The sequence below is a fragment of the Macrotis lagotis genome, chromosome 6 (genome assembly GCF_037893015.1).
Source record: "Macrotis lagotis isolate mMagLag1 chromosome 6, bilby.v1.9.chrom.fasta, whole genome shotgun sequence".
Lineage (NCBI taxonomy): Eukaryota > Metazoa > Chordata > Mammalia > Peramelemorphia > Peramelidae > Macrotis > Macrotis lagotis.
The window spans coordinates 95,936,368-95,956,221 of NC_133663.1; the positions used below are offsets into that span (position 1 = coordinate 95,936,368).

The 19,854-nt window shown below is 35.6% G+C and overlaps 1 protein-coding gene across 3 annotated transcripts in view; it reads right to left on the reverse strand.

The window, feature by feature from the left end:
• NAA16 (N-alpha-acetyltransferase 16, NatA auxiliary subunit) overlaps positions 1-19,854 on the reverse strand; it is a 168,430-nt gene that overhangs the window by 17,803 nt on the left and 130,773 nt on the right. For 2 of the 3 annotated variants that reach the window (XM_074191742.1, XM_074191743.1), the window contains one exon: positions 12,616-12,683. Coding sequence is in view for 1 of the 3 variants with exons in the window: in XM_074191744.1 (XP_074047845.1) it covers positions 12,624-12,683 (60 nt within the window). In the remaining 2 variants the exon portion in view is untranslated. Of the gene's footprint in view, positions 1-12,541; positions 12,684-19,854 lie in introns of those variants that run through there. The other variant, XM_074191744.1, reaches the window with a different exon arrangement.

Consider the following 19,854-nt stretch of genomic DNA (forward strand, 5'->3'; position numbering starts at 1 on the left):
GCAAAAATCCTAAATAAAATCTTAGCAAAAACGACTACAACAAGTCATCACTAGGATAGTACATTATGATCAAGTAAGATTTATTCCAGGAATGCAGGGTTGGTTCAATATTAGGAAAACTGTTAGTATACTCAATTATATCAATAACAAACCTATCAGAAATCATATGATCATATCAATAGATGCTGAAAAAGATTTTGACAAAATACAGCATCCATTCCTATTAAAAACACTACACAGTGTAGGAATAAATGGACTGTTCCTTAAAATAATTAGCAGTATCTATCTGAAACCATCAACAAGCATTATATTCAATGGGGAGAGGCTAGAGGCATTCCCAATAAGATCAGGGGTGAAACAAGGGTGCCCATTATCACCACTACTATTCAATATTGTATTATAAATGTTAGCATCAGCAATTAAAGAAGAAAAAGAAATTGAAGGAATTAGAATTGGGAAGGAAGAGACAAAACTCTCACTCTTTGCAAATGACATGATGGTCTACCTAGAGAATCCCAAGAAATCATCTAAAAAAACTACTGGAAACAATTAGCAATTTTAGCAAAGTTGCAGGTTATAAAATAAACCGTCATAAATCCTCAACTTTTCTATATATGTCGAGCAAGAAACAGCAGGAAGAGCTAGAAAGAGAAATCCCATTCAAAGTAACCTCAGACAGTGTAAAATATTTGGGAGTCTATTTGTCAAGACAGACTCAGAATCTTTTTAAAAACAATTATAAAACACTTCTCACACAAATTAAATCAAATTTAAATAACTGGGCAAATATCAACTGCTCATAGATAAGGAGAGCTAATATAATAAAAATGACAGTTCTACCAAAACTAAACTATCTGTTTAGTGCCCTACCAATCAAAATTCCAAAAAATTACTTTAATGAGTTAGAAAAAATTGTAAGTAAATTCATGTGGAGAAATAAAAAGTCAAGAATTGCCAGGAGCTTAATGGAAAAAAATGCAAACGAAGGTGGCTTAGAACTACCCGATCTAAAATTATATTATAAAGCATCAGTCATCAAAACTGTTTGGTATTGGCTAAGAAATAGAGTGGTGGACCAGTGGAATAGACTAGGTGTAAAAAGCAGGAGAGGATTGTAGTAATCTGCTGTTTGATAAACCCAAAGAGTCCGGCCATCAGGATAAAAACTCCCTCTTTGATAAAAACTGCTGGGATAATTGGAAGTTAGTATGGAAGAAACTTAGATTAGACTGACACCTCACACCCTTTATCAAGATAAGATCCAAATGGTTACAGGACATACACATAAAAAACAATACTATAAGCAAATTAGAAGATCAAGGACTAGTCTACCTGTCAGATCTATGGAAAGGGGAACAGTTTATGACTAAGGAAGAGTTGGAGAACATCACTAAAAACCAATTAGATGATTTCGATTACATTAAATTAAAAAGCTTTTGCACAGATAAAACCAATGTAATCAAGATCAAAAGAAAAGTAGTAATGGGAAACAATCTTTACAATTAATGATTCTGACAAAGGACTCATTTCTAAAATATACAGAGAACTGAGTCATATTTTTAAAACAAAAAGTCATTCCCCAATTGACAAATGGTCAAAGGATATGCAAAGGCAATTTACAGATGAGGAGATCAAAGCAAGCCATAGCCATATGAAAAAAATGCTCTAAATCATTAATTATTAGAGAAAGGCAAATTAAAGCTTCCCTGAGGTACCACCTCACACCTCTCAGATTGGCCAGTATGACCAGGAAGGATAATGATCATTGTTGGAAGGGATGTGGGAAATCTGGGACACTATTGCACTGTTGGTGGAGCTGTGAACTCATCCAACCCTTCTGGAGAGCTATTTGGAACTATGCCCAAAGGGCAAGAAAAATGTGCATACCCTTTGACCCAGCAATACCACTACTGGGTCTATACCCTGAAGAGATGAGGAAAAAGGGTAAAAACATTACTTGTACAAAAATATTTATAGCAGCCCTGTTTGTGGTGGCAAAGAATTGGAAATCCAGTAAATATCCTTCAATTGGGGAATGGCTTAGCAAACTGTGGTATATGTATGTCATGGAACACTGTTGTTCTATTAGAAACCAGGAGGGACGGGATTTCAGGGAAACCTGGAGGGATTTGCATGAACTGATGCTGAGTGAGATGAGCAGAACCAGAAAAACACTGTACACCCTAACAGCAACATGGGAATGATGTTCAACCTTGAAGGACTTGCTCATTCCATCAGTGCAACAATTGGGAACAATTTTGGGCTGTCTGCAAAGGAGAGTACCATCTGTATCCAGATAAGGAGCTGTGAAGTTTGAACAAAGTACAAGGACTATTCCCTTTAATTTGAAAAAAAAAAACAAAATAGATATGTTATTGTCTGATCTGGTTACCTCTGAGAATTCTGTTCTCTTTAAGGATATGATTTCTCTCTCATCACACCCAATTTGGATCCAGGTACAGCATGGAAACAAAGTAAAGATTGACGGAGTGCTATCTGTGGGGTGGGTGGGGGGAGGGAAGCAAGATTGGGAGAAAATCGTAAAACTCAAATAATATCTTTAATAAAAAAAAGAATATGAAGACAAAAAAAATAAACTAACCCCTCTTTAAATTCAGCTTCCTTAAAGATTTTTTAAATTAAAATTTTTTTTTCAATGTAAAGGCTGACAAATTGCTTTCTGTGGGGGATGGGGAGAGGGACATAAGATTAGGGGGGAAAATTGTAAAACTCAAAATAAATCAAATCTTTTTAAAAAATAAAATTAAAAAATGTTTTTTTTCAATTCCAAATTCTCTTTTCCATTAGAATTTTTCTGCCTTTGAGGAGGCTAGGTGGTGCAGTGGATAGAGCACTGACCCTGGAGTCAGGAGTACCTGAGTTCAAATCCGACCTCAGACACTTAATAATTACCTAGGTGTATGACCTTGAGCAAGCCACTTAACCCCATTGCCTTGCAAAAACTAAAGAAAGAAAAAGAAATTTGTTCTGCTTAGGACTAATCCCTCCTTTATGCTACCTCTCTTTGTTTTCTTTTCTCTCTTTTTCCCCCTTTCCCTCCTGTTTCTCTGTTGAGTGAAAAGTATGCCTATACCTAATTGTGTTTGGATAGTCTTCCTTTAACCCAGTTCAGATGAGAGTAAAGCTCCAGTGTTGCTAGTATCACTCGTGCCTTCCTTCTTGTTTGTAACATCTTCTTCTTATGTATCCCAATTATAGGAGATAAATTCTCCCACCCTTCTTTTCCCTTTCTCTTCCATTGTATACCTTTTCCCTTCTCTTTCCACTTTGTTTTTGAGCTCATCAAAGTGTAACAGAAATACCTGCATGCTTTCTGTCTTCATAGAGTCCCCTCTCCTCCTGATGATAAGAGGTTATGAGGGTACACATGTACCATCTCCTCATATTAGATTGTAAAAAGTTTAATCTTGTTTTGTCCCAGAGGGTTGTTTGCTCATGTTTATGTTTCTCTTGACTTTTATGTTTTCATAGTTTCTACACAGTACTGTTCTTTTCAGTAGCAACTAAGTGGCACAGTAGACAGAGTTCTGGGCTTGGAAGCAGGAAAATCTAAGTTTAAATCCAGTTTTAGAAATTAATTAACTCAGTTTCTTCAACTGTCAAATGGGCATAATAATAACACCAATTAATCAGAGTTGTAAAAATCATAGGAGAAAATGTTTGTAAAACCCTTAGCACAGCACTCAATATACAGTAGATACTTAATAAATGCTTACATCCTTTCCTCCTTTTCATCAAGAATGTTTTGAAGTCTCCTTTTTTCATTAAAATCCTATAGGATTATATTCAGTTTTGCTAGGTAAATTATTCTTGGTTGCAAGCCTTTACCTTTTGATTTAGGGAATATTGTATCCCAAGCTCTCTGCTCCTATAACTGTGACTACAAAATGATACATGATTGTGACTGTGGTCCCTCATTATTTAAATGATAACAAACTGACCCCTTGCAGTAATGTTTCTTTGACCTTGAAGCTCTAGATTTTGACTATAACTTTGCTAAGATTTTCAATTTGGGGTTTCTTTCAGAAGGTGACCTGTGGATTTTTCTGTTTTTCACTTTGCCTTTTGGTCCTAAGAGGTCTGAGTAGTTTTTTCCTCTTGTGATTTCTTTAAATATGATGTCTAGGCTCCTTTTTGGTCATGACTTTCAAGTAACCTAATGATTCTTTATCTCTCTTTGATCTGCTTTCCAAGTCAGTTTTGTTGTAATTGTGAAAAACCTTAAATTTTCTTCTATTTTTCCCAGTTGTTTTTTTTAACTTTGTTTTAGTATTTCTTATTGTTTCACTCTAATTTTCAGGAAGTTTGTCACTCTATATTTCCAATTCTTTATTCCATAGTTTTCATTTCTATTCCAATTTTTTCCTCTGGTCATTACAATTATAAAAAAATATTTTTGAGGCGGCTAGGTGGCACAGTGGATAAAGCACCAGTCCTGGAGTCAGGAGAACCCGGGTTCAAATCCAGTCTCAGACACTTAATAATTACCTAGCTGTGTGGCCTTAGGTAGGCCACTTAATCCCATTTGCCTTGCAAAAAACCTAAAAAAAAATTTTTTTTAACTCTTCTAAAAACTCATGCTTCATATCTCCCAAAAAATTCTAGTTGGATTTGTATACAAACTGTGTTTTACTTTCTTAATTTGTTGCTTTAGTGTTACCATCACTTTAATAGTTCTTTATAGTAATTTTGGGGGGTTTTTTGTTTTGTATGGCTTTGGTTTTTCCAGTCTTTTGACTTTAGACATTTTGTTAAGGTTAGATTCTGTGCACTTTCAACTCTACCCACACCCATCCCACTTTTTTAGCTACTTTTCATATTTTGTCTTCCCCATTAGATTAAAAGTTCCTTGACGGCAAGGACTATCTTTCTTTTTGTTTTTATTTGTATTCTTGTTCTTTGCACATTACCTGCACTTAATAAAGTTTTGTTTCCTTCTTTCCTGCCCCAATGGTAGAACTGGGAAATAAGCTGAAGTTTTAGGGAGGCATATTTTGGTTCAGTAAGAAGAAAAACTTCCTAACAATTGGTCAGATTGTGATTAGCAGGCTAGACTTCCTATCCTGAGGGGGAAGAAAGCAACCATTCCTAATATGATGGGCATAATGATGATGATGACTCACTAATCTTACTAATAAGTTTCTCTAATAATTTTTATACTTTTTCAATATTGCCTACACAGAGAGTATCACATTTTAAAAATGCAAGTCTTGATTATAGCTATTAGGATAATATATTTTTTAATAGGCTATGTTTTAACTTTAAGAAAAACCCATGACATTGATTTTTATGCTATAACCTTTCTTTTAAAAAATGTGTTTTGGGTTATGTCACATTCACAAACATATTGACTCCAGCTGTGTCAATATTCTTGTAGCACACCAGTTTTTTAGAGAAGTCTATACTGGAATTGTTGCCAGTTCCCAGCACCTGTACTTATCACCTTGCAGACTGGCAAGCAGATCAACATATTTTTATAGGTAGAAATGCTCAGAATATAAATTGTAATATAAACTGCAGCATATGAGATGATTTTCCTCCCTTCTTTCTGACAGTCATTCAATACGTATTTTAGACAAATCCTTCCTTGGCATCCATCAGAGTATCTTGTCTTATTTGTCCCACTAATAGTCCAACTAGTGCTTTGTTCTCATCTTTACTAGTGATTGATTACAAATAATAATGTATATCAATGCAATCAATTAAGCTTGCTCTATCATCACTTATGTTGAAATAAGTGAAATTCAACCCACATTTCACAACTTTCAGTCACTTTGTCTAAATTTTCTTTGCTATTATTTTATTGCAAAACTGAATGGAGAATACAAGGTGATTATGTGTCCACAAACCATTGCACCCCACTTTACTGTGGGTTTCCTCTCTTCTAAAGAGGCTCCAGTTCTGCTCTCTTTGGGTACTAGACAGGGCTATGTATAGATTTTGGGTACTAGACAGGGCTGTGTGTTTATGCACAAAAACCTTTAGGTATCTATACAGATATGTAGGTGTGTGTATAAATATTATGTATGTGTGTAAATATTATGCAACTATGTAAACTTATATATAATTATATCATGTAAACATTTATCCAAATGAATTTTGTAGGAAGAAAATTTGATCCTATTTCATTTCCATATTTAAGAAATAGAATCTTATAAACAACTCATACATCTACTTCTCTCCTAAAGAAGTGAAATGGTTAGAGAAAGTCAAATAGAATCTTCCTTTTAAAAAAATCAGCAACCACCTGAAAGTTCACTCCAAGTCATTAATAAGAGAAGTGAAGACTAAATATATGTGTATGTATAATCTACAAAAATTATGTATATACACATCTCAATCTAATAGATGATGTTCCAAAAGTTCTAGTGCATTTTCAAGAGCTGTATATAAGATAGGAGTGTGTTAGAAACAGTTCCTACTAGCTCCCAAGAACCAACTGCTAAATTTCTTCTGTGAACAGTTACACCTCAGAATTCAGGCTACACTTTAGAAAGTGATGGGGAAAATATTAATAATGCAGATTCAACTTCAAGGTGAACACTGGGCACATTCTTTATCAGAGTGCCAATGCTGAACAGTTGCCAGCACAAATATGTGTATATATTTGCATGTGAGTTATGTGTGGATACATCCATATGTTATGTATATAAATATATTTGCATGTGCGTGTGGACATTCTGATGTCTAAAAGTGGCAGAAAAATGGGTGAAAGTTACATTGATCATGTATACCATGGAAACAATGTAAAGACTGCAAATTGCCTTCTGTAGGGGGTGGGGGAGGGAAGTAAGATTAGGGGAAAAAAATGTAAAACTCAAAATAAATAAAATCTTAAAAAAAAGTTACATTGATCAAATCAGCTTGAGAAGCAAAAGTCCCTCAGGTGAGAATACTTGGGGAGAGGCACAGACTATGTGGAGGACCTGAGAGAAAACCGCACCCCCCCCACCAGAAAGGTACCAGGAGGATCTGAGAGCTTAAGCAACATCCCAGGTGCCTAGAGGGGTCATCTCCCAACTTATTTACATATGACTGTTTGCAGAAGTTTGAAGGGGATAACTGAAAAAAATCACAAATCAAAGCACCACCTGGGGCTGTGGATCAGTTTTCCCCAATAGAAAAATGGATTTATTTTAGATTTTATTATTAGATTTTATTATTTTTTATCATTTTATTATTTTATCATTTTATCATTTTATTATTTTTATTTTATTATTTATTATTTATTTTATTATTTATTATTTTATTATTTTTGTTTTGTTTTGTTTTGTTTTGTTTTTTCATTTAGTTTAGTTTAGTTTAACCTGAGTTTGAGATGGATGGTTGCGGATGAAGCCAGAGAGAGCTGAAAGGATGAAGGAAGAAAGCTGGAGAAGAAATGAAGAAAAACAAGGTGACAGGTGGACTTTGTAGCCATATGAGGTGGCGTTTGATTGGAGGAAAGCTCCCCGGCTGCGGCCATCGGATTGGAGGAAATCACTGAAGGCTTGACGGGGCTCGTTGCCCTCTAGCGCCATCTGCAGCCCGAGGGAGGTAGCAGCTCTCAGAAGCTCTTGGGCTACATGCAGCTAGCTACACTTCAATTAATCTTCCCTAAAAGATCATATCTTCCATTTTTTGGAGGCCATGCAGAGCACCGGCTTGTATTGAAAATATAGACCTTGTGCAATTTTAATGCATTATTTTTTAAATGTGCAAAGTTTTGGGACAATTGTATAATATCTACAGTGATCATTTAAAATGCTGAGTTATCTGAGAATATTCTGCATGTACAGCTATGCCTCAGTGTTTGACATGAAATGCATTGATTCAGGATTCACTTACCTTCCTAAGGTATCAAAAATGAACATTTTCAATTTTAAAAATATTTGTTGTGTCTCTAATTTCTTTTCTTTAGAAGTATGAAGTATTCTATGATGATGCAAATAGGAGAGTAGGACTGATGTCAGAAATTTATTTTCTATATTTCTCACTGCACAAAGAAAGGTGCTCCAAATTATTATTTTTTTTAGGGTTTTTGCAAGGCAATGGGGTTAAGTGGCTTGCCCAAGACCACACAGCTAGGTAATTATTAAGTGTCTGAGGGGCGGATTTGAACCCAGGTCCTCCTGACTCCAGGGCCAGTGTACTATCCATTGTGCCACCTAGCTGCCCCTCCAAATTATTTTTAACATTTTTTTCCATATGAAAACTTTTTTAAAAAAATTTTGTTTAAGGCAATGAGGTTAAGTGACTTGCCCAAGGTCACATAGCTAGGCAATTAAGTGTCTGAGGCCAAATTTGAACCCAGGTACTCCTGACTCCAGGGTCAGTACTCTATTTACTCTGACACCTAGGGGCCCCCAAATGAAAACTTCCAATGGATGAGCAGATTAAGACAATCAGTTAAAATCACAAATGAGAGGCATTGCAATATTAAAATGGCTTTGTTTGCTGTAGCAATAAAATGACTGAGTGTAATGACTCGATTTAATAGAATCATTTTTCAAGAAAAAAAATAAGGACCTCTAGATCAATAAAAAATGTTTTGCAGTTTCTTGAAAGCAATCCAACTCCTCTCCTTTTCATCTCTGGGCTCAGCTTATTGTCCATTACTTTAAATACTTATTGGCATCTATTCAGATCCATGTTGGTATCTAGGCAATAAACATTTTTCATCCACTTGGTCTTTTCTCTGAATTGACCCGCCTATAAGTGAGTAGATTACAGAGCTCTTTCAGGAGGTTCTGTAATGTTTTGGGATTTGATGCAGTTAATATAATGGGAAGATCTAGGGAATTTCACCATTTACAAGAAATCCTTCCTCAGGTCACAGTCAGCTCTGGATCTCCTCCATCATAGTGGTAAATATTATTTTGTATGGGGTTTTTTTTAGGTTTTTGCAAGGCAAATGGGGTTAAGTGGCTTGCCCAAGGCCACACAGCGAGGTAATTATTAAGTGTCTGAGGCTGGATTTGAACCCAGGTACTCCTGACTCCAGGGCCAGTGCTTTATCCACTGCACCACCTAGCCGCCCCATGGTAAATATTATTAATGAGCATTTTCCCTGGCTATAGCCCATACCTGGAATGCTCTCCCTCCTCTGCTTTGTCTGCTTTGATTATTGATCTCCCTGGCTTTCTTTAAATCCCAACTAAAATTCCATTTTTTACTGGGAAGCCTTCCCCAACCTTTCATAATTCAAAAAGACTTTTCTCTGTTAGTCATGTCCTTTTTATCCTGTATATAGTCTGCTTTGTGTATAATTGTTTGCATGTCTCCCTGTTTGATTGTATACTCCCTGAGAGCTACCTCTTTTTGGATCCCTAATACTTAGCACAGTACCTCAGACATAGTAGCTGCTTAATATATAATTTTTGATATACCTTATGTGATGTTTATTATCAGGTTATAAATAGGGTTATTTGGGGGGAAGCAGTTAGGTGACACAGTGGTTAGAGTATGATGGGAGGGGGAAAATTGAGTGGGATGGGGTGGGAAGGTGGAGAGGAGGGAAGGAGGCTGGAGTCAGGAATACTCATCTTCCTGAGTTTAAATCTCATCTCAGACATTTACTAGCTATGACACCCCCATCTGTAAAATGAGCTGGAGAAAGAAATGGCAAGCTACTTCAGAATCTTTCCCAAATGGGACCAAGTAGAGTCAACATAATTAAAGATTTTTTTTGTTAATTCTTGGGTTTGGGGTTTTTTGGGGGGTTTTCTTGGTAAGGCAATGGGGTTAAGTGACTTGGCCCAAGGTCATACAGCTAGGTAATCATTAAATGTCTGAAGTCAAATTTGAACTCAGGTCCTCCTGACTCCAGGGCCGGTGCTTTATCTACTTCATCACCTAGCTGCCCCTCTGCTTTTTGTTGTTTCTTTTGTTAATTCTTTCAGGGAATCCTGAATGATCTTGATACATGGAAGATGCCTTGAAAATGAGATTATAAGGCAACATCTTATCACTTTTTCATAATAAAGGGATTTTAATTTTCTACATCTTTCAGTCAAATGCAAAATGATAAGAGTTTGGCTAATTGCTGAATGCTGATTGGAAGAGATTGCTTGTTCCCTATTAATACTATGATCAAGGATGCTTTAAATTCATATATACATGACTCAGAAAAAATTTTGCATAGGGAAATGAGTTTAATATGTAGGTCAGTAGTTACTAATGTTCTCTCACCTTTGAGGTTCATAATATCTAAGTTTATTATCCCATGCAGATCCTTATAGCTTTTATTTATTAAATTTCATTTCTTCATGAGCTTAGAGCCAGGCTCCTAGCTTTTTCCTCCACCTCAACTCCTGCCCTCAAATTAGAGGACTTCAGAATCTATATTGATGCTCCCTTAAATGCTCTCATTTCATTCACCAGTTTCTTAGTCTCCTGAAGCTTCATGATCTCCACCTCTCCACCTCAGCTATACACAGAAGTGGTCAGTCTTGATCACCCATTAGCACTCACTTCTATATATGAGAATTCTGAAACTTATTCAGCTGACTATTATTTTTTGCCATCCTACCCCTCCTTATGCTTTATATACACCCCCAACCTTGTTTGTTGTCCTCATTGTAACCTCTAATCCCTTAAGCCTTCAGTTATTTTTTTAGGCTTTTATCCAAGAACTGGCTATCCTCTCCTCTCTCTCCTATCTCAACCCTTTCATTCATTTTGACACTATCCTTTCCTCTTAAATCCCTTGTCCCCTTGGCTTGTCACCAATCATGGCTTGCCAAACTCCTGTTGAAGGTTATTCTCACCATCTGCCTCCCTTACTCTGATTCACATGCTGCTGAAATGAGGAAGAAAAAGTCATGGGGAATGTTTAAGTTGTGGTATATGAATGAAATAGAATGTTATTGTGCTCTAAGAAGTGATGAGCAGGCAGATTTCAGAAAAAAACCGAAAAGATTTACATGAACTGATGCTGAGTGAGGTGAGCAGAACTAGTATATTGTCCACCAGTATATTGTGTGATGATCAACTATATTGTTTTAGCTCTTCTCAGCAATATAATGATCCAAGACAATTCCAAAGGACTCATAATGAAAAATGCTATCCACATCTATCAAGACAAAGAACTGATGGAGTGTAAATTCAGATCAAGGCAAACTATTTTCACTTTTTTGTGCTATTTTTTTGTTGTTTCTTTTTTCACAACATGCCCAATGTGGAAATATGTTTTACATTATTGCATATGTATAGCCTACATCAAACTGCTTGCTGTCTTGGGGAGGGAGGAGGGAAGAAATGCAGGGAGAAAAATTTGGCACTCAAAATCTTTTAAAAAATGAATGTTAAAAATTGTCTTGTCATGCAATTAGAAAAAATACTACTAAAAGGTTTTTTTTAAAAAAAAAGGTGAATCTGTAATAGAAAAAAAACAATATTGCATTTTCTCTAATAAAAAAAAGAAGGAAAGAGGGAAGGAAGGAAAGGAGGAAGGAAGGAGGGAGGGAGGGAAGGAGGGAGGGTGGGAAAGAAAGGGGGAGGGAAGGGGAGGGGGGAAGGAAGTCAGAAAAGCATGCTCATTGTTTCCATCACAGATTTTTTTTAATTTTTTCTCAACTTGGCCTCACTACAAGCAAGGTCATACTTCTCACTAATCTACTCTGTATCCCATTCTCTATGGTACCGTATTTCCCCATGTATAAGACAACCCCTTTTTGAGAAATTTGAGGTCTAAAAAACTGGGATTGTCTTACACAATGGTTGTAGATTTTTTTACTTGCATTTCCTGCTTTTTCATGCTTGTCTTTGCACTCATTGTTTCACATAAGTTACCCATATATTAGATTATGTTTTGCCATGTTCTTCCCAGAAATGGCTCAGAAATTATTTTCATCCAGTGCTGAATGAAATCCAGTTTGCAAAAGTGAATGGAAATGGTGCTGCTGAACATCAGTTTGGTCCTCCTCCAACTGAGAAAACAATCTGAGACTGGTTCCGGAAAGAAGAAACCCTGCTGAAGACATCCCTGCAGAAGAAGGCCATGAGAGGCACGTCAGACAAATGGCCAGATCTAGAGAGGGAACTGAAGAGATGGATGGAAGAGGAAAGCGCCATTGGAATTCCGGTGTCCATAAAGATGGTTCAGCAGGAGACCAGAAGAATTGCTGATGAAAAAGAAGTGACTGATATCAAAACAACTGGTGGTTCAGGTTTATGAAATGGAATGGACTAAGCATGTGTCCACGCACCAGACTTGCCCAGAGAGTACTTGTGGTCAACCCCAGACCAGAGCACTGGCAGGAGAGCAGTCAGTCTATTCTAAAATTTGTCATCAAACACAGATGAGGATGGGCTAATGGATGGCAGTTTTGACTCCCATGAGGAACTGGATGAATTTTATGATGAATAAAACTTGAATGCAGTAACTTTATGTTATACATTTTTTTTCAAATTTCAGGCCCCCAAATTAAAGTGCTTCTTATACATGGGGAAATACTATTCTAAACCTTATTTCTCTTCAAGCATTCCACAATACCTCTTCCCCAGTTCTTTCAGCTAAGGATCTCATTTCACATCTCACCAAATAATTGAGGCCAAGTATGCCCTCTTCTTTCCTTCACCTTATCTCACATCACTTGAGTCTGAAAGGTGACCTCACAAGTTCAAGAAGTCTGCAAATCCTGGGTCCATCCATTGGAGGTGAGTGGCAGCCTGAAAAGTTCCTGCATTAGAGAAAGAAATCAAGCCTGGGTAACCAACAGACATGGATTTTGAGATGACAGCACATAGATGAAGTGAAATATAAAAGTGACCCTAACATGGTCAGGACATTAGTCCCAAAATGACTTTATTTTTCAAGTAAGATTTAAGTATCAGCCTCTTGAGGGAATATAACAATACAAGTTAATAAGTGCTTTATCTTTCTGTCCATGCCTGCTTAGCATTATTTTTTGTGTGTAAGAAATAAATATTCTCCCAAACTGTGTATTGAGCTTTCTACTCCTCTCTACATAGGATCTAAAACCTAAACTTGAAGAAAATTGTTCCTGGAATAATAGAGTGGATATGAAATGGATCAAAGAGAGTGGTAAAGATATCATCACCTTTTTCTTTAGGGATAAGACTCCTCCAGGACTGAACCTGGCACCATATGTAGGGGCCGGAGATTCAAGAAGAACCTCTCTTAGGGAGTTCTACGTCACATGGTCAGTATGTGCCAGTGTCATTGACTGCAAGATCAGAACTCCAAAACTCCATGGCACCCCTTTTTTTTCATGGTAATGTTGGATGTTAATTTTAGCTTAAATTCCTCAGTAGAACAACAGTGACTCTGACCTATTCCTCACTAAGGTAATCCCAAGCCTTCGTTTTCCCATCCTATTTCCCCTTGCCCCCAATATCCCCAGAGAAGACTCCTAGAAAGTGAGGACCATCACTTACACCTTTGTATTCTGCCTGAATCCTAACTCAGCACCTTGCTCAGGAAAGCACCTCAATAAATTAGAATGAATGCATTCTAAACCAAGGAATGGTCTTGAGAGGATCACGGATCCCAAAATGAGAGACAGCATTCTCTTTCTGGCTAATGCTTTCTCATTCCAGGGCAACCTAGCTTCAATCTGTGGTTTCACTTATGAGACCAGCTCATGTGCTAATACTTGGTACAGTCACACTAATTTTATTATTCATTTCTACCTTCAATGCCCTCCACCCCCAGCCAGAGCAGCCTTTTTAACTGGCAGACTTCAATTTCTACCAACCCTGGAGGACGTGAGCCAGTGACCTCAAGATGAAAAGCTTCATATTCCATTACCACACTCCCTAAGCCATGTAGTTTCCAACACCAGGTTCCAATTATTTCTAAATATCAGTAGGTATTATTATTATTGGACATGTTTTTCTTTTTTCCTTTTGCATATTGGTAGGAGTTACTTCCTATTCCAAATTGTAACTACCTGGAATATCATTTTTCTATTTTATTATATCTTGCCTCCACTGAATTTGCCACCCAGGATCTCCTGAAGAGCTCTTTATATTTTATAAAGATTATATAATAGAGGTTGATTCCATATATGCTTCTTTTCATTGGACATCAGGTAACTATAACTTCTGACTCTTGGTCCTTTATTTTAACATTTTTTATTTAAAGTTTCTTGAAAGTAGGGATTGTCTTTACTTTTTTTATTATTTTTATTGTAATTTTTTATTTAAAGTTTTTGAATTCTAAATTCTGTCCCTTCTTTCCTTCCTTCCTTCCCCCTTTCCATGAGACAGCAAGTAATCTGATATAGTTTATACATGATACAGTTTATACAATCATATAAAACATTTCCATATTAGTCATTTTGTACACGAAGATTCAAATAAAAGAAAGAAAATGAATGAAACAAAGTGAAACATAGAATATTTCAGGCTGTATGCAAACAATATCAGTTCTTTCTTTTGAGATAGAAGGTTTCATCATTAGTCCTTTGGGAATGTCTTGTATCATTATCTTGCTGAGAATAACTAAGTCATTAACAATTCTTTGAACAATATTGCTGTTACTGTGTACAATGTTTCCTGGTTCTGTTTACTTCACTATGCATCAGTTCATGTAAGTCTTTCCAGATTTTTTCTGAAACATCCTGCTTGTCATTTTTTTTAAATCACAGTTATTTCTTTATTCTATTCTTTTTTTTTTTTTGCAAGGCAAATGGGGTTAAGTGGCTTGCCCAAGGCCACACAGCTAGGTAATTATTAAGTGTCTGAGACCAGATTTGAACCCAGGTACTCCTGACTCCAAGGCCGGTGCTTTATCCACTATGCCACCTAGCCGCCCCTGCTTGTCATTTTTTAAAGACAATTAATCATATGCTAGTTTGATTTCCAATTCCTAGTCACCCCCCCAAAAAAGAGGTGCTCAAAATAATTTTGTATATATTCCCCCTTTTGTTTTTGCAAGGCAAATGGGGTTAAGTGGCTTGCCCAAGGCCACACAGCTAGGTAATTATTAAGTGTCTGAGACCGGATTTGAACCCAGGTACTCCTGACTCCAAGGCCAGTGCTTTATCCACTGCACCACCTAGCCGCCCCTCACTGCACCACCTATATTCCCCCCTTTTTTGGATGTCTTTGTTATATAGATCTAGTAATGGCATTGCTGCACCAAAGGGTATTTGAAGTTTCTTTGGGCATAGTTCTAAATTGCTTTCCAGAATGGTTGGACTAGTTCACAACTCCACCAACAATGCATTAGTGTCCTAGTTTTCCCATATCCCTTCCAACATCTAATATTTTCCCTTTTTTTTGTCATATAAACCAATATAATGGCTATGAGTGATCAGTCTTTCTAAATTTGCATTTCTCTGATCAATAGTGATTTTGAGGTTTTTTTATTTAACTATAGATAGCTTTGATTTCTTCATCTGAAAACTGCCTGTTCATATCTTTTACCTATTTATCAATTGGGAAATGACTTGTATTTTAATAAATTTTATAGTTCTCTGTTATTTGAGAAATAAGACCTTTTTTCAGAGATACTTATTGCAAATTTTCTCCTTTTCTTTTTTTTTTTACAATTTTGATAGTTTTAGTTTTGGTTTTGGAAAACCTTTTTAATTTTATATCATCAAAATTATCTAGTTTATATTTTATATTATATATTTGTATATATTTAGTAATGTTAGCTATATCTTCTTTGGCACTAAATTCTTCCCTTATCCATAAATCTGATAGAATTATGCTCTTTTAATTTGTTTATGATGATCAGACCATCATGATACAGGTTGGATATTCTTTGTTATCACCAATTTGTCACCAGAAAAATCACATACTGGCCTTTTCTGTCCAACACTGCTGGAGTGCCATGGTGCCTTGTTGATACAGGAGAGAACCATACCCAAAAGACCCAGGACTCCCACAGTATCCAGACCTTCACCAGAAGTCCTGTTTCCTATCAACTCAGGCCATAGGGTAAAAGAGTTCTGTAAAAGGTAGTGAGAAGGATGTCACTGTACAACATTTCCCTCACTGTAATCAATATACTGTGCAATATATTGTACAAGACATCATCTGATGTCATGATCTTCAATTTTGAAGGACAGCAACAACAATGCTATCTCCCATTAGGTGTAAATCATGTTCCCCTTTTGACCTTAGCTTGTTTATATGGGGTGAGTTGTTTATCTATACCCAGTTTGCCCCCAAAACTTCAATTTTGAGGTTTATCATATACTAGATTACTATGGTCATTGACTATAATGTAATTTATAACTAATCTATTATACTGGTCCACCACTCTATTTCTTAGCCAGTACCAGATTTTTTGATAATTACCACTTTATGATAAGTTTGAAATCTGGTAGGTGAGACCCCTACCAGAATTTTTTAAATTGATTCCCTTGATAACCTTGACCTTTTGTTCTTCAGATGAATTTTGTTATTTTCTAGTTATATAAAATAATTTTTGATAGTTTGATTTGCATTGCACTGAATAAATTTAATTAGAATTATTATTTTTATTGTCTCAGCCTACCCATGAGTAATTAATATTTTTCCAAGTATTTAGATAAGACTTTAATTTGTGGGGTGGCTAGGTGGCGCAGTGGATAGAGCACCAGCCCTGGAGTCAGGAGTACCTGAGTTCAAATCCGGCCTCAGACACTTACCTAGCTGTGTGGCCTTGGGCAAGCCATTTAACCCCATTACCTTGCAAAAACCTTTAAAAAAAAAAAAGACTTTAATTTGTGAAAAGTAGATCTCTTGGCAAATAGACTTTTAAATATTTTATATTGTCTATAGTTATTTTAGCTGGAATTGCTCTCTCTCTTATGGACTTTGTTGGCAAATATAAAAACATTGATGTTTATGTTGTATCCTGAAATGTTGCTAAAATTGTTGATAATTTCAAGTAGTTGATTCTCTAGGATTTTCTAAGAAATAGCATCATTTCTGCAAAGTGATAGTTCTGTTTCTTCATTGCCTATTCTGATTTCATTAATTTTTTTCTTCTCTTATTGCTATAGTTAATATTTTTAGTACAATTTTAAATAATAGAGGTGATAAGGGCATCCTTGCTTCACCCCTGATTGTACTGGGAAGGTTTCTTCCCCATTAGCAAAAATTATTGCTGATGGTTACTGAGGATAGATTTTTGATTATCATTTTAAGGAATGCTTTCTTTATTTCTGTGTTCTCTAGTGACTTTCACAGGAATGGATGCTATATTTTGTCAAAAGCTTTTTCTGTGTCTATTGAGATAATCATATAATTTCTGTGGGTTTTGTTATTGATATGGTCAATTATACTGATAGTTTTCCTAATATGGAACCAGCCCAGCATTCCTGGTGTAAGTTCCTTCTGGTTATAGTGTATGCTTTATGATAAACTGCTATAATCTTCCTGTTAGAATTTTATTTAAAAGTTTTGCATTGATATTTATTATGGAAATTTTCTATAATTAGGTATCATCAGCATTATATTTATATATCGTATACATCATAAATAGGATCCTTTTGCCTAGATTCCCAAACAGTTTATGTAGTATTGTGAGTTATTGTTTTTTAAACGTTTGGTAGAATTTGCTTGTGAATTCATCTGATCCTGAGCACTTAAGAAGTTCATTGATAGCTTGTTCAATTCTTTTTTTAAAGTATTATTTTTTCTTCTATTAATCTAGTAATTTATGTTTTTGTACATATTCATTTCATTTAAATTGTCAAATGAGTTGGCAATAATTAAACAAAATAACTCATATAGCTTTTTTTTTTTAATTTTAAGGCAATGGGATTGAGTGAATCACCCAAGGTTACACAGCTAGGCAATTATTGTGTCTTGGCCTGGATTTGAACTCAGGTCCCCCTGACTCCAGGACTAGTGCTCTATCCATTGTGCCACCTAGCTGCCCCCCACCATAATTCTTTATTATATCTTATATCTCCTGCTTCTATTTTCTAGATCAGTTGTTTTTCCAATGAGAAATTTTATACTTCTAATTTTTACTTTTTGATATTGTTGTATTATTTCTTAATGTCTCATAGAGTCACTATTTCCCTCTTGTTCAATTCTTATTTTTCAGGAATTATTTTCTTCAGTGAACTTTTGTACTTTCTTTTGCATTTGGCAAGTTCAATTTTTAAGGGAGTTACTATTTTTGGTAAATTTTTGTATATCTTTTCCATTTATTAACTTTTTTCATAATTCCCTTACATTTCTCTCATTTCTTTTTCAATTTTTCTTCTACTTCTCTAATTTGTTTTTTAAAATCCTTTTTAAGATCTTCCAGGGTGAGACCAAATTACATTTTGCTTTCAGGCTTCACATATAGCCATTCTGACATTATTGTCCTCTTCAAAGTTTATGCCTTGATCCTCCCTATCACCATAACTTTCTATAGTCTTTTTTTTTGTTTTTGCTCATTTTTTCCTACCCCTTTTGTGACTTTGTGTTTTTATGTGAGAGTTGGCTTCTTGTCTTGCAAATGGTAGAAGATACATTTGAAAAAAGGCTCACTAGACTATGTTAGTGGAACTGTGAACTAGTCCAACTATTCTAGGAAGCAATTTGGAACTGTGCCCAAAAAGCTATTAAACTGGGAAAATCATTTGATTCAGCACTTACACAACTACATACACCAAGGAGATCCGGGAAAGAGGAAAAGGACTCATGCAAAAATATACTTATTTTTTGTTGTGGCAAAGTATTTGAAATAAGGGGATGCTCATCAGTTGGAAAGTAGATGAATAAATTGTGGTGTATGACTGTGATAGAATACAATTGTGCTATAAGAAATAATTCAGGAGACAGTTTCAGAAAAGCCTGGGAAGATCTGTGTGAACTGGTGCAATGTGAAATGAGAAGAACCTTAATGATCTATATAGTATCAGCAATATTGTAAAGATAATCAACTGTAAAAGACTTAATTATTCTGATCAGCATGATGACTCACCACGCTTCCAAAGGACTCATGATGAAATATGCTATTCATGTTCAGATAGAGGGATGATGAACTCAATTTTATCAGGGAAATATAATGCAAGTGTCTTATCAGTGAAATATGAAGCACAAAGTTTTAGCATTATCAGTTTATTAACAGAGCATGAAGTACTAACAAAGTGGGTCAATTGTTCTCAGATAAGAGGATAGGAGAAAGGTGCTTTGGGATATTCAAGAAGACATGAAAATATTTGCAATAGTCACTGTGTTGTGGGGGAGATTGAATTCATTAGAGAGGTATAAAGATTTCCTTACTGCTGTGAGGGTCCAGTTAGGATTATACAAAAATACATTTTTTTTAGGGTTTTTTTTTTTTTGCAAGGCAAATGGGGTTAAGTGGCTTGCCCAAGGCCACAAAGCTAGGTAATTATTAAGTGTCTGAGGCCAGATTTGAATTCAGATACTCCTGACTCCAGGGCCAGTGCTCTATCCACTGCACCACCTAGCCTCTCCACAAAAATACATTTTTAGTGGGCCTAATCAGCATTTTTTGTAACTTCCTCCAGTCCTGCTTATCCGATCAAAAACAGCAAACAGTGGGATGTTGGAAAGTTCCTTTAAATATCCCAAGCTTCTCAGGGAAACAAGGGTTCAACTTTTTAATACCAACATTTGATTGGCATTGCTGTTTGATAGGTAACAACACAGAATACAATAATCTATGAATAATTAAAAGTATCTAACACTAATAAAATTGATGATACTACCTAATTAATTTGTAGATGTAGTGTTATACCCTTCAGACTACCAAGGAAAATTTAAAGTCATAACAAAATTCATTTGGAAAAATAGAAGATTTAAGATCTCAAGGAAATTAATGAAAAACTATAGGGGGATGGTATTTCTAACCTATATTACTATAAATCAGTAATTATCTAAAACAATTTTAGTGCTAATTAGTTGTGAATTTTGTGGGAC